The sequence below is a fragment of the Psittacula echo genome (assembly GCF_963264785.1).
Source record: "Psittacula echo genome assembly, chromosome: 3".
Lineage (NCBI taxonomy): Eukaryota > Metazoa > Chordata > Aves > Psittaciformes > Psittacidae > Psittacula > Psittacula echo.
The window spans coordinates 121740551-121753673 of NC_137736.1; the positions used below are offsets into that span (position 1 = coordinate 121740551).

Consider the following 13123-nt stretch of genomic DNA (forward strand, 5'->3'; position numbering starts at 1 on the left):
ACTTGGAGTATTGTGTGCAGTTCTGGTGTCCTCAACATAAAAAGGACATGGAACTGTTGGAACAAGTCCAGAGGAGGGCCATGAGGATGATCAGGGGACTGGAGCACCTCCCATATGGAGACAGGCTCAGAAAGTTGGGTCTGTTCAGCCTGGAGAAGAGAAGGGAAGTTTAGATTGGATATAAGGATAAAATTCTTTACTGTTAGGGTGTGAGGCACTGGAATGGGTTGCCCAGGGAGGCTGTGAATGCTCCATCCTTGGCGGTTTTCAAGGCCAGGTTGGATGAAGCCTTGAGTGACATGGTTTAGTGTGAGGTGTCCCTGCCCATGGCAGGTGGCTGGAACCAGACGATCTTAAGGTCCTTCCCAACCCTATTCTGTCCTTTCCAACCATTCTGTGATTCTATGTCCTTATGTACATCCTTCAGGACAAGCCTCAGGCAGCTGAGAAAAGTCCCCATTCTGTCACATCTCCCTGTGACAATAACTAGTGTCTCACTGCCTATGATGGCCTTGGCAAACCATCTGAAGCTTCTCCAGGATCCTCACCTTCTGCTGGAAGACATGGGAAGATACCTACATAATTATTTAGGGCATATTTATGCTTCTTGCTCAGTTACAAACAGCACAAATTTATTGCCATGAATATTCTGGAGAAACTAGGTGTTGGTGATACAGCAGATGTAGTAAGAAACCAAGCTCTTAAGGAGACCACTGACTACAGTGCAGCTAAGGCTGTCTGCTACCGCAGTGCCGGGAAGGTGGTGTATGGATCAGGTCATCCGCAGGCTCGCAGCGCTGCCCTTCCTGTAACACAATATGCACGTGTCAAATACATTTGGTATTTTATTAAGTAAACAAAGCAGTTATCAGTGCACATTTTTAAGCAGCAAATAAAGAAAAGAAGCACCTCAGACGTTCATACCGTAACAAAAGGTGTGTGGAAGCTGCATTTTATTGGAAAATCCACCCAGTTTTGCTAACATACAGTTTTAATATCTTAAACAAAAATAGAATCTGCAGAGACAATGCAGCAAGTATGCTTGACTCATGTACAGAATTGCTTTCACCTCCTGGACCGTCCTTCTGAAGGCCCCAAACTCCACCCCAAGGTTCTGGTGTATTTACAGAGAGCACCGATCAACAGTGCGGCTTTAAGTCTTCATTAACTACACACCCATTAGACACACATAAGGAAGCTGCTTCCCCCTTAGTGTTTGTAGCTTTTAAAAGGTACATGATCAGAAACATGGCACTCGCCAAATGAAAAGGCTTCTCCCCCTCCTCAAACACACACCATCTTTTTTATTACAGAAAAGAAGGGAAGTCATAAAGTGAAAGCAATTCCTCACATTCATTTTGGAAAGGCCTTATAATGTCAACCGTAAAAATAATGACATGCCAAGCACAAAGCAATAAAGTTCCTTCCCGATGCACTAATGCTGAATTAAAAATGTAGTGCTTCTCCTAGTCAGGTAACTGTTCCCTTGCAAAGATCCGAGGCACGGAATTGACTATCAGGATTAACGTGGTTTTACAGCTCTTCCCTAATTCCCACTTACACCGAGAATTCATTAGATTCAGACCTCGACAGTATTTAGTGCTCTGTGTGAAAAGCGTTCTGAATCAGATTCATTCTTTGTGGAGATAAATCAGTCATACTGTATACATCCATACTCATTTCCAGAAGGAAGTTGGGGGGAGGTTTGATACAATATTAATGTTAAATCGATAATCATAAATAAATACAAACAATAATACATAAGGAGTGTCTACTGCAAACTGAATATAGACTTGTTTAAAAAAGTTAATTTCCATTACTGCTGTGCCTACGTGTGTGAGGACTGAAGAAAAGGGAACTGCAGAATTAAGAGTTAGGATTTGAGCCTCCCCTGCCCCAAGTCTTGTTACAGTAAAGGACACATCCCCATTCCAGACAGCATTCCCAAACACCAATCCCAGTTTCCCAGAACCGAGGCTTCTCTGTGTGTTACCCATTACGGATGCTATCGGAAGCTGATAGTACGGAGGTGTCAGTCACCAGGACAAAAACCAGCTCTGAAGGCTGAACTGATGGCAGTTCTTGGCTCTGTATCATGTAGTGATGTTTTCTTATGGAGTCATCCCAGGTTCCTTCATTGCTCTTCATCATTTCACTGATCACGGAATGGAGGAGGAGAGTTGGAGAGACTGAAGTTCACTGTTTTTTCCTGGAAGTGGGGGTTTACTGGTGAGCACATCTTTTTGGAAACGTTCTTTTCTCTTCCGGCTAACACAGTTACATAAACTGGATCTGGAAAGATGAAAAACCCTCCCGTTAACATCCAACAGAAGAAAACATCACTAGAAACCCGTGTGTTCTTCAAGCATTGACATTCTTGGCCAAGCAAGAATGCCCAAGCTACCCCAGGAGCTGGAGTTTCGGACAGAAACAGATGTTTTACAAGATCAGGGCCAGAAGACAACCGAAAGCCATCGGGACGTTTTTCCAGCTACATCACCCTGCAGAACATCCCTTTGTGTTGGGTCCCTTGTCCAACCATAGAAGTCCTCACTGATCCACACAATCCTGTCACCAGTGGCAGCATAACATAGATCAAAATCGTGATGAAAAGAAACCCAAGGTCATTTCTCATGCTGAACCAGAGGAAGTGCACAAAGAAAAGCAGATGCTGCCTGCAATAAAGCCTACTCTTCCTTTACACTACATAGCCTTGAATCTTTCCATGGTTTCACTCACTTTAGTACTTAATTCTCCCCTAACCCTGAGTGATAACAAAGAACAGAAGAACTCCAGTGTACATCTGTACAAAATATAATCCTTGCACACCCAACACGAGCACCTTCTGCATGAAGTCAACTCTCTGGGTCAAGCAGCCTGAGGAAGGGCACAAGTAAATGGTATTTGCTGCTGACCACAAATCCTAAACATGAGGGTCAATACTAGGGAGTGCCAGTTCCTGCTCCCTAACTGCAGCAAGGACCTTCTGTGAGCTGGCTCAGAAGTGAACAATCAAGCTTTATTTCCAATGGACTGAAGCAAAATGACTCAATGGGGCCTTTAAATCACTGCAGGTGAGTGCACTGAGCTTCCAAGTGACTCCCACAGCGCTTCCAACTCAACTTATTTTTCTTCAGAAACAGTTCTAGTCGTGGTAATAAAACTTTTAAGCTTTGTTTCATATCACAACAACCAGCATCTCCCCAGAATAACGGACAATACCTAAGTTGTTCTACAAGAAATCCTGGAGAGAGAGCTCTGCAAAGGGATCCTTTCCTGAGGCTCTGTGAGGACTCTGACTGGAAGGGCTGGATGCTGCAGACAGCTAGTAGGAAAGACGACAGAGAAAGGGAAAGAAAAAGAAAAAAGGTCTCAGAATGACAGAATATGAAAGCTGAACGTGTAATGAGAGGACAAGGGGAGGTTTAGAGGCAAACCTGGCAGAAATCGACTGTTAAAACAAGGTGTTTGGTCAGATGGAAAACATAAAAAGCCTCTTCAGTGGTTGGTGTAATGCAGAAACAAGCTGGATGTGACCCTCTGGAAACGAAACGTCTATTGGTGTTTGCCAAAGCAGCAGGTAACCTGTGCTTCCAGAGGGGCTTTCTTCACAAGAGGTGAAGCCTGACTCTGGTCAAAGGCAGGTCCTGCCAGGGACAGAGGAGGCTGCGGGTCCAGCCCTGGTGAGGCTGCTTTCCAGTCGCCTTCTCCAAAGGAAACAGCTCTCAGCATCTTTTCCTCTCTAAATAGGATGTCTACAAAAAGAGGCTGGAGAGTAGATAATGGATAATTCATAATTTGGGTCCTAGAAGGAGAACACGGGACATGTGCTGGGGGTAGATAAAAAAGAAGGCAAAGATGTGTCAGTTGCTGCTGTTTTAGGTGAGAACTGACAACTGAGACCAACAGTCTATCCGCTAACCCAAATCACATCCTACAGCCCTGTATTTAAAGCACGACACTGCAAACATATCAAGCACATAATTTACTAGCAGTTAATACTGGCCTTCCAGCTCCAGGGACCAGCAATCTGCAGGCTGTAACTGCAGAGTATCTACTGTTTGATGATTTATTTAGCGGCTTTCCTTCTTAGTGCTTTTCCAGCTATAAATGGTGATTCATTAAACCCTATTTGCCTCCCCCCCTCATAGAACTTGCATGGTTTTGTAGTTACAGCTAGAGTCAGCTTTCTCCATTTCAGGTTCCATCACTTTAATGGTTTAGCTCACAGACTGGTTTGGGCTGGAAGGGACTTTAAAGCTCATCCAGTTCCAACCCCCTGCCATGGGCAGGGACACCTTCCACTAGACCAGGTTGCTCCAACCCCTGTGTCCAACCTGGCCTTGAACACTGCCAGGGATGGGGCAGCCACAGCTTCTCTGGGCACCCTGTGCACTTCTCTTTAGGCACCGGAGCTGCTCTAAGGTCTCCCCTTCAGGAGCCTTCTCTTCTCCAGGCCGATCCAGCCCAGCTCTCTCAGCCTGGCTCCAGAGCAGAGCTGCTCCAGCCCTTGCAGCATCTCACAGTCACTACCACCAGCACTTACTTTACTTCATACCCACTGAAAAAACCATCACAGGAAGATGTCCTTTCTTTGGAAGCACAGAACATCTGCCAGCCTGTGCATGACAGGGAACATGCTTATGGGAACTGCTTGCACAAGTGCCCGGAGTGTAAATACTGACATTGCCCATTTAAATCTTTCACATTAACATCTATCTCAACCAGGTGAGGAGCAGTTCTTTCATGATCAGTACTCCCTCTCTGGATTGAAATGTTTCTCTCCCTCCCAAAACCCCACTCCCAATGGGCACTCGGATCCAGTTCCCATAAACAGCTTACGGAAGGAGTTATGAGACAGAATGGGAAGTGCTTGAGAAGCAGTTTCAGCATGGCAGAAGTTCCCCTTTTAAACTCAGTTCTTCCTTTGGAAAGCTGTAGCTCTCATAGCCCACCACTCTCCAGGATTTGAGCCAGACTAAACAATGAAGTCCTATAGAGCCATGACTAGAGCAGGACATGTCTGCTGCCACTCCATTTCATGACACATTCTTCCTCTTCATGTGAAGTCACACATTAGAAGTCCTGGTATATTGAGCTGGTGAATCTCCAGCTGACACTGAGCCCAAAGGGATGCCCCAGTTTGAAAGCAGTGTGGAAGACTGGCAGGTTTAGAGCTCTGTCACTGTGCATGTAGCCAGTAACAGGGATGGAACTTCAGGAAGCCTCTTCAGGTTAAATACTGGAATAACAACTTGAGAATGCTACTTCCTAGGTACCACAGCCAAATTCAGACAAGACACTATCTTACAGTAAATATGTATCTTAACAGGAATACTCTAATTATTAAAAAGGCCTAAAAATACATGTGGAAAGTACAATTAGTTTCCTACACTACATCTATCCAGAATCTAGGAAAGATGTATCTGAAAACCAGAACCTCCCTTAGCAGTTTCTGAGAAGCATTTAAATCAGCAGCACCAGCCTCAGTTTCTCTAGTGCCAACACATCCAGAGTTGTGGATTTAGCCTCCTCACACCTGGCACTTGTGTGATCTGAAGTGCCATGTCCTGTACTGTATCAGCGCCAAAGCCTCAAAGCTTGGTCTCCCCTCCAAAGGCACTTCTCACTGCTTCCAACTGAGTCAAAAGCTCCCGGGAGGCACAGCAGGCCATAACCACCCCATCCATAGGTGCTGGTTGTGCTGGGTGCTGGTTCCTCATTAAACAAGTCTGTCAGGCTGCTTTGGGATTAATGTGCCAAAAGGAGCACCTGGAGAGTCTCTGGCACGAGTCAGTCCTGACCCTCATTCCCTGTTCTTCCAGTTTCAAAAACCCCAAACAACCAAACAGCAGCCACAGAAAGCACCAAAACCAAACCCCGACAAACCCAACTTACTCCTTTGCACATCCACCTCTTCCTCAGCATCACCAGGTGACCCCTCCTACTGCCCTTCCTGTACAACTCAGTGACGGTAGCAGCTGCGGGGTTCCATTCACACAGATGCCAGCAAGAGGCCGAGTAATTTCTTTATCCTATTATAAATCTTATACTTTTCTTTACCCAAATGCCTCCCCTGCCGGGGCTGGCTCCTTTTGGGGTAACCAGAGCAGAACATGCAACACCTAAAGCACAGCATGTCAGTATTGTACTAGTCAGCCCGGTCATGGTTGTGGTGGTGGTGAGGACTAAAGCATGTGCATGTTGCTATGCACGCCTTTCAACAGGTAGTTGCTGTATGTCATGAGCTGAATGACAGCATTTGGATCTGGCTTGTCTGAATTACTCTGCACTGGCTGCACTGGACCACATCTGCCATCATTCCAGCTGCTCTTTAACCTTGGCTGGACCATTGGCTTAGCCTGTCCCTCACACACACAGGAACACTCATCCCCTGCCAGCTAAAACTTAGTCAAACCACTGTGACCACTCACTGCTGTGGGCAGCACGATGTAATGTATTGCAGAGAGGAATCTGTTGCTATTTTATCATGATGAAAAAATGAGAAATACCAAGCCACATCAAAGAAAGAAGGATCACACACCAGTCTCTATGGAGTATTTCCTGCACCCACGTTTCCAAAGCAGCGACTGCTTCAGTCTCATTCTCAATTGCTGCAAATTATTTTGCCTTTAAAAATGCCAAACCCCCCTCACTTTTGAGAGGAACCAGTCAGAAATGAAGTTGCAAGCACGTAAACAGAACACTGGAAAGAGAAGTGAAACATCAGGAGGAAGGAAAAGTATATTGAAGACAAATCCCTACGTGTATCAAGTTAGGAATGTCAGTTTGAGTTAGAAAGAGCTTATACCTCAAATAACTCATCAACTGATGTAACTTATCAGTTACAGAACTTATAGCGGTCGTTATAACTGCATAGCGCTGGGCTGCCCATTTTACCAGCCTGTGTACACAACAGGAGTTCCCAACACAATACAATGTGGTAATGTGATTTCTTAGCAACAACGCTGTATCTGTCATGAAGCTTGTAAATACCTTCTAGTTTCTTTACTGCAGCCAGCAACCAAGAGCTATCAGCAGATGAGAGGCAAGGGATAGAATCTGGTGCTTTGAATGTGAATATGAAAAACACTACAGGTTTTAACAGTCATGACACCATGGACAAAACCTGGATTAGAATAATGGTGTTTAGAGGGATCCACGTGGGACAGAGGCAGTTTGAACTGTGTGCTTCCAGGTAACCATTATCTGCTCTTTAAGCTTTGTTTACTTACCCCAGGAACACACATTTTTACTTCTTTATTGACCTACTTACATTTCTGGCACAACAAGAGCCTGAACTAAACCTAAACCTGTATTGCCCCTGTAGTGGGCACTGGTGAGGCAGCATCTCCAATCCTGCGTTCAATTCTGGGCCCCTCACTACAATGATGGCGCAGCCACAGCTTCTCTGGGCACCCTGTGCCAGCGCCTCAGCACCCTCACAGGGAAGAGCTTCTGCCTAAGAGCTCATCTCAGTCTCCCCTCTGTCAGGTTAAAGCCATTCCCCCTGTCCTGTCCCTACAGGCCCTTGTCCAAAGCCCCTCTCCAGGTTTCCTGTAGCCCCTTCAGGCACTGGGAGCTGCCCTAAAGTCTCCCCTTAAGGAGCCTTCTCTTCTCCAATAATACTAAATTGACATCAGTAAACATCATCTCTGCCACATCTGGGGAAGCAGCTCTCAGAAGCAGCCTTTGTTTCACTGAGGTTGCTTTAAGGGATATCAGATGTCTGAAAGCTCAGCGCCTGTGAGCAGCACGGACTCTGTGTGTCAGGGAGAGCCCTGCTCGGTCACGCAGCAAACGCTGATTCAACGGGTGTGTTTCCATCAAATCAATTCTCACCGGAGCCAAGCTGTGAGATAAGCACCACAAACACAGCTCCGCACACCCTGCTTGTGACTGATTCCTCCTTCCCCTGTTATGACAGCAGCTGCGGTTCAACCTAGACCAAGCCCTGCAACCTCCAGTGAAGCAGAAAGGCCTTGCCTGGCTCCTCAGACCCCGGCCTGTGTCTGACTCAGGCAGGTTATTATTTGGCTTGGTTTTAAACGATCATTTCAAATACGATTTTTTGGGGGAGCTATAGAAAAAACTCTTCTCCTTGAGAATTAAGTCGCTTTTTATTTATGAAGAGCCATAAACACTTTCTCCCACCTTGAAATAACATAAAACCCACGTGAAAGATACCAAATCACTGAAGTGGCAGTGAATGTGCAAAGCATCTCTCAGAAGCCCACGAGAAAGTTAACAGAGATTGCATTTCCAGCTGAAGAACTCCAACAGGTTCCCTTTCAGATAAAGCCTTTCTAAAACAACATTAAGAAAATGATCTATCCACAAGGCTCTACTTTAAGGAAGACAATGGCCACACTGCCCACTGCAGCACACAGCACAGCCTCTCCTCTTAAAGCATCAGATTCAGGCAGCGGAAAATGAGGCTCTTTTCCCTTCCAACCTACTGCTGAATTCTCTCCCCTCCAAACTCTAGAACCAAAGCCCGACACACACCTACATTACACAGACATGGCTTTAAACAGTCACCTTTAAAGACCGAGCTCTTGATAGGAAGATCAAAGCACGGACCCAATATATTACATTGTGTGTATTGCAGTCCTTCTGTTCAGTGTGAACTTTGGCAGTTTTACTGGTAAGTAAAACCCAAGCTGCTCACACTGGAGTTCCACCCACCAGCTACACTCTGCCCCTAACTACAGCTCACACACACAAAGCCTTAATGCTCTCAGTACTTTCTGAATACACTGTGAAGGTGTTTGCGGTTGTCCATCCCTTCTTCCCCCCTTTTTAAATGCTCTTCTTACTTCAAAAAGCTGTTTTGAGATGGCAGTTGGGTTAAAAAGATGTGAGTTCAGAAACCTCCCAGTGACAGAAGTCTGGTGAACAAGCAAAGAAAGGAACATATTTAACTCCAGTATTCATAAAGTCAGTTCTTCTCAATGGTCAGAGGAACCCTTCAGCACACTCTTTCATTCCAGTACATTAGGAAATGAGGCTCTACACAACACAAGCAGCAGCAGAAGAGGCAATTTAAGGAACACTCCACTTAGAATCATAGAATAGTTAGGGTTGGAAATGACCTTAAGATCATCCAGTTCCAACCCCCCTGCCATGGGCAGGGACACCTCACACTAAACCATGCCACCCAAGGCTCTGTCCAACCTGGCCTGAAACACCGCCAGGGATGGAGCATTCACAACTTCCTTGGGCAACCCATTCCAGTGCCTCACCACCCTCACAGTAAAGAACTTCTTAGTTACATCTAACCTGAACTTCCCCTGTTTCAGTTTGAACCCATCACCCCTTGTACTATCACTACCTTCCTTGTCCTATTGCTACAGTCCCTGATGAAGAGTCCCTCTCCAGCATCCTTGTAGGCTTGCTTAGGAAAGCGCTGCAATACCACAAACTCACACACTTGGAGATAAAGCATCACAGAATGTGACTTTGGGGAAGAAACCTGTCTTCAGCAAAGAGCACAGACATTAACTATCCTGTTACTAAAGAGCCGAGGATAACCTCAGTCACGTCCCCCCCCAAACCAGTGCCTTAAACCCTTATCCTCTGCTTCTCTAAGGCCACACTTGATGCTGCCAACCTGGAGTTAAGAACCTAGGAAGCAACCCTCACATCCTGGCCTTGTGCAATGCATTTATCCAACACAAGAAAATATCAACACACTTTCAGAGGAGCGACCCAGCTACAGTTTGTTCCAATACGGCACCAATGACTTCGGATATACACACCTGTGCTCCTGGGACAGGGCCGAAGGGGTTTGGTGGTCTCATGACTGGCTGACTGTATATTAAAGTTGGCTGTGTCATTACTGGTATGCCTCCCATCTGCAGTGGCTACAAGAGATCCAGACAGCATCAAATCACACACAGCATTAACACACCACAAGTATTGTATTCTGTGATTTAAGGAGAGAAAGGAAAATGGCACACGGGTGAAAAGCCTTGGTCAGATTTACTAGATGCAATCAGGAAGACCTTTCTACAATATTCTGCGAATAAAGGTTACTAGTAAGGAACATTAGAGCCTTTTCAAGGAACACTCTCAATAGCAACTGAGCCCATTTAATCTCTTGCTGCAGGGATCTGAAAAGCTAAAAGACTTGCTTAAGCGCAAGCATTTGTGCTGGCCCTCTTCCTCCCAGACTGAGATTGGAGCCTCTGAAAGCACAAGAACAGATTCACAGATACCCAGGCAGAGCTGAGCTTAAGAAAAACTGGGAGCTGAGCCCTCTACCACAAAGTCATTATGCAGTGCTAGTCTAAAGTGTTACTGATGCTCTAGCTTAGCCAAAGGAAGAGTTTAACCTATCTGTATTAATGGTCTTGGAAGTCAGGTTTTATTTAATGTAAATGCCCATCTCTGGCACTGCTTTTGGCAATGCCCTCAGGCTTGGGTTGACACCCCCTACTGAAGCAACCTCCACTCCCAGCAGCTTTTCCTTGACTAATCCTGGTACTCCTACCTTTAAACCCCACAGTGAAAGCTGCCTTACAAACCATGCAAGACTATTTTATGTACAAAGTCCCTCCCCAGCTTTCTTGTAGCCCCTTTAGGTACTGGAAGGCTTTCCCAGCTGCTGAGTCAAACTAAGGAAACTCTTCCAGCACTATCAGTGCAAAGCTGTGTAGATCGACTCTGAATCAAAGCCAATGGTTGTTTAACCATGATGACTTTGAACACCACCGCGCTACAGGAGTTCATAGTGGGGAACACGTTCCTCTCTCAGAAGGCTCTCAAGGACACAGATGTTGCTTTTGCACTTTGCTTACTGAGTGCATACAAGTTATAAATTACTCATTTGATGACATGACGACACATTTAACTTGTTTTTGTATGATGCTAATCTGTGAGCTGTGTAATAGAGTAACTGTTCTAAGGAAGTTCTCTCCCCTTCAATTCACCCAGAAAAGCTGTGCTACATCAAACCAGCCTAATAAGGAAGAGTTCAATCATTTCAGGAGTACTTTAACATTGGAGATAAGAACAAGAATTGGAACAAAGTTCCAATTCAAAGTTGTTTTTCAGAGCAACAGGCAGCAAGGTCAGGTCTATGTCAACAGCCTTCCAGTGCTGATGCGTCACCAAGATTCAATCTCAAACACCACCACAACATAGAATCATAGAATAGTTAGGGTTGGAAAGGACCTTAAGATCATCCAGTTCCAACCCATGAGCACCTCACACTAAACCATGTCACCCAAGGCTCTGTCCAACCTGGCCTTGAACACCACCAGGGATGGAGCATTCACAACCTCCCTGGGCAACCCATTCCAGTGCCTCACCACCCTCACAGTAAAGAACTTCTTGTCACAAACTTGCAGTCTTCTAGCAGTGATCATTACCAATACCTTTTACTGAGGTTGGGAGTGAGTATTTGGGGAAGGTTTCACTTCAGTGGCAAAACATTCCTGTTGTGAATGCAGCTGCTGGTACTCACACGCTACACTTACTTCCACAATACACTGGTTTCTACACCACACTTACTTCTACACTAATAAAGCCAATACATCTTAAGAAGTTTATGAAAAACTAAGTGAGGTAAGAAAGTGCAGACTCCAATTTCAGACAAAACCCACTGAAGTAGTTCAGAAAAACAGGACTTCATCATGTGGTGAAGAATAAACTGATAGGAGCAGAAATTCAGTCTTCAGAGAAGCAGCTCAGAAAAACAACTGCTACCAAACCATAAGCAATCAAATCTAAAGCATCCCACTTGTGTTGCAGGAATTCCACTCACCATTCCGTAGCCCATCATTCCCGTTGGTGTTGTGGCAGGATACGCCATTACAGGTGGTGCCTGGTATGAAAAACAGTGGTGAACTGAGAGGAGAAGAGAGCAGCTGCACACTGGTAAGACATTGTGTTCTAAGGGTCAACTGCAGCACTTGGCTTGTTATCAATATAGCAAAGAAGAAATAGGATTTACAGTCTCGTGTTAAGAGGGTATCCAAATTATTCCATCTGAAATTTAGTACCTAAAGTTTCTATTCGCAAATCTATGGTTGGGTATTTGCTTTTAACCTGTCAGGCTAACCTAAACTGCAAGGTACCATTCCCTCAGCATCCTGTTTAAAGAACACAGTAGGAGACACAGAGACGTTTATTCAGGAAGCAGAAGCATTTTTTCAATCCCATAAAGTATATCCTTATATCTCAATATCAGAAATAATGGCTCACAAGGAGCCTTAAGAGTGAATTTCACAGATGGGAAGACCAAATTACCATTGCTTCTGCTGACATTCAGGGAATTCTCTCAAGCCAGGATGTACACACTATGGAGATTCTCCTATCATGCTTCAATAGGAATTCAACATGAATATCCAGCTTGTATCCTCTCTCTCTCACCCCCTGACTACAGTGAATTTGAAGAGATTTCATGTCTCTTAGTACTTTGCAGATATGTTTGTATTAACCTTAAGATAAACCAACTTATGAAGTTACAGCAAGATGCTGTCAACAGACAAAACCTGGGGTGAGGCTACATTCTCAGCAGCTTGGCGACACATACATAGAAAACCAGCTGATAACTCAGAAAGGAAAATATATTAAAGACAGCTCTTCATATCCTTTGTTCTACATTCATTATCCTCTTTCTAAATTTGTATTAACTCTTACAAGGACAGATGAAGGTTTGGTTTTCTTTCAGCCTATATAAATATGCAGGTAACTTGCTGTCTATCCACTCTACCTCCTCTTAATTCTCCTTTAAGAATCCAATTTTCACGCTGTTGCTGTGGGGATTACTGTTTGTGACAAGGCAAAGACAATATGTATTTCTTGGTACACAGATTACTGATACAGAGAAGAGGTAAGTGACACAGCATTAAGAATACTGCATTAATTAAAGCACATCAATTGTAACATCAAGAGCAGGACATAGCAAAGCTGCTGCTGAATTCAGTTCTAAGGTATCAGCTGCCTTTTCATATATTGTAGCCAGTCACTGGCATTTCAATTGCCATTGGAACAGATTTCCCCAAGCAAGAATTATCTAGCCCATGTACTATCCATCTATTTCACAACTACCCTGCAAATACTTCTGGTTTGCTACACAAACATGCTGACTAAATTCAGCTTTGAGTGCTCAGAC

At 44.8% G+C, this 13123-nt stretch overlaps 1 protein-coding gene across 8 annotated transcripts in view; it reads right to left on the reverse strand.

Annotated features, from left to right (window-relative positions):
* Positions 1-543: 543 nt before the first annotated feature.
* The window catches only part of PICALM (phosphatidylinositol binding clathrin assembly protein), a 74988-nt gene continuing 62408 nt past the window's right edge, over positions 544-13123 (reverse strand). For 3 of the 8 annotated variants that reach the window (XM_080612189.1, XM_080612188.1, XM_080612187.1), the window contains 2 exons: positions 11771-11830; positions 834-2292 (listed from right to left, as the gene is read on the reverse strand). In XM_080612189.1, the coding sequence (XP_080468315.1) occupies positions 11818-11830 (13 nt within the window). In that variant the 3' untranslated portion in view covers positions 834-2292; positions 11771-11817. Of the gene's footprint in view, positions 807-833; positions 2293-3222; positions 3326-9761; positions 9867-11770; positions 11831-13123 lie in introns of those variants that run through there. The other 5 variants (XM_080612185.1, XM_080612184.1, XR_013956357.1 and 2 more) reach the window with 4 other exon arrangements.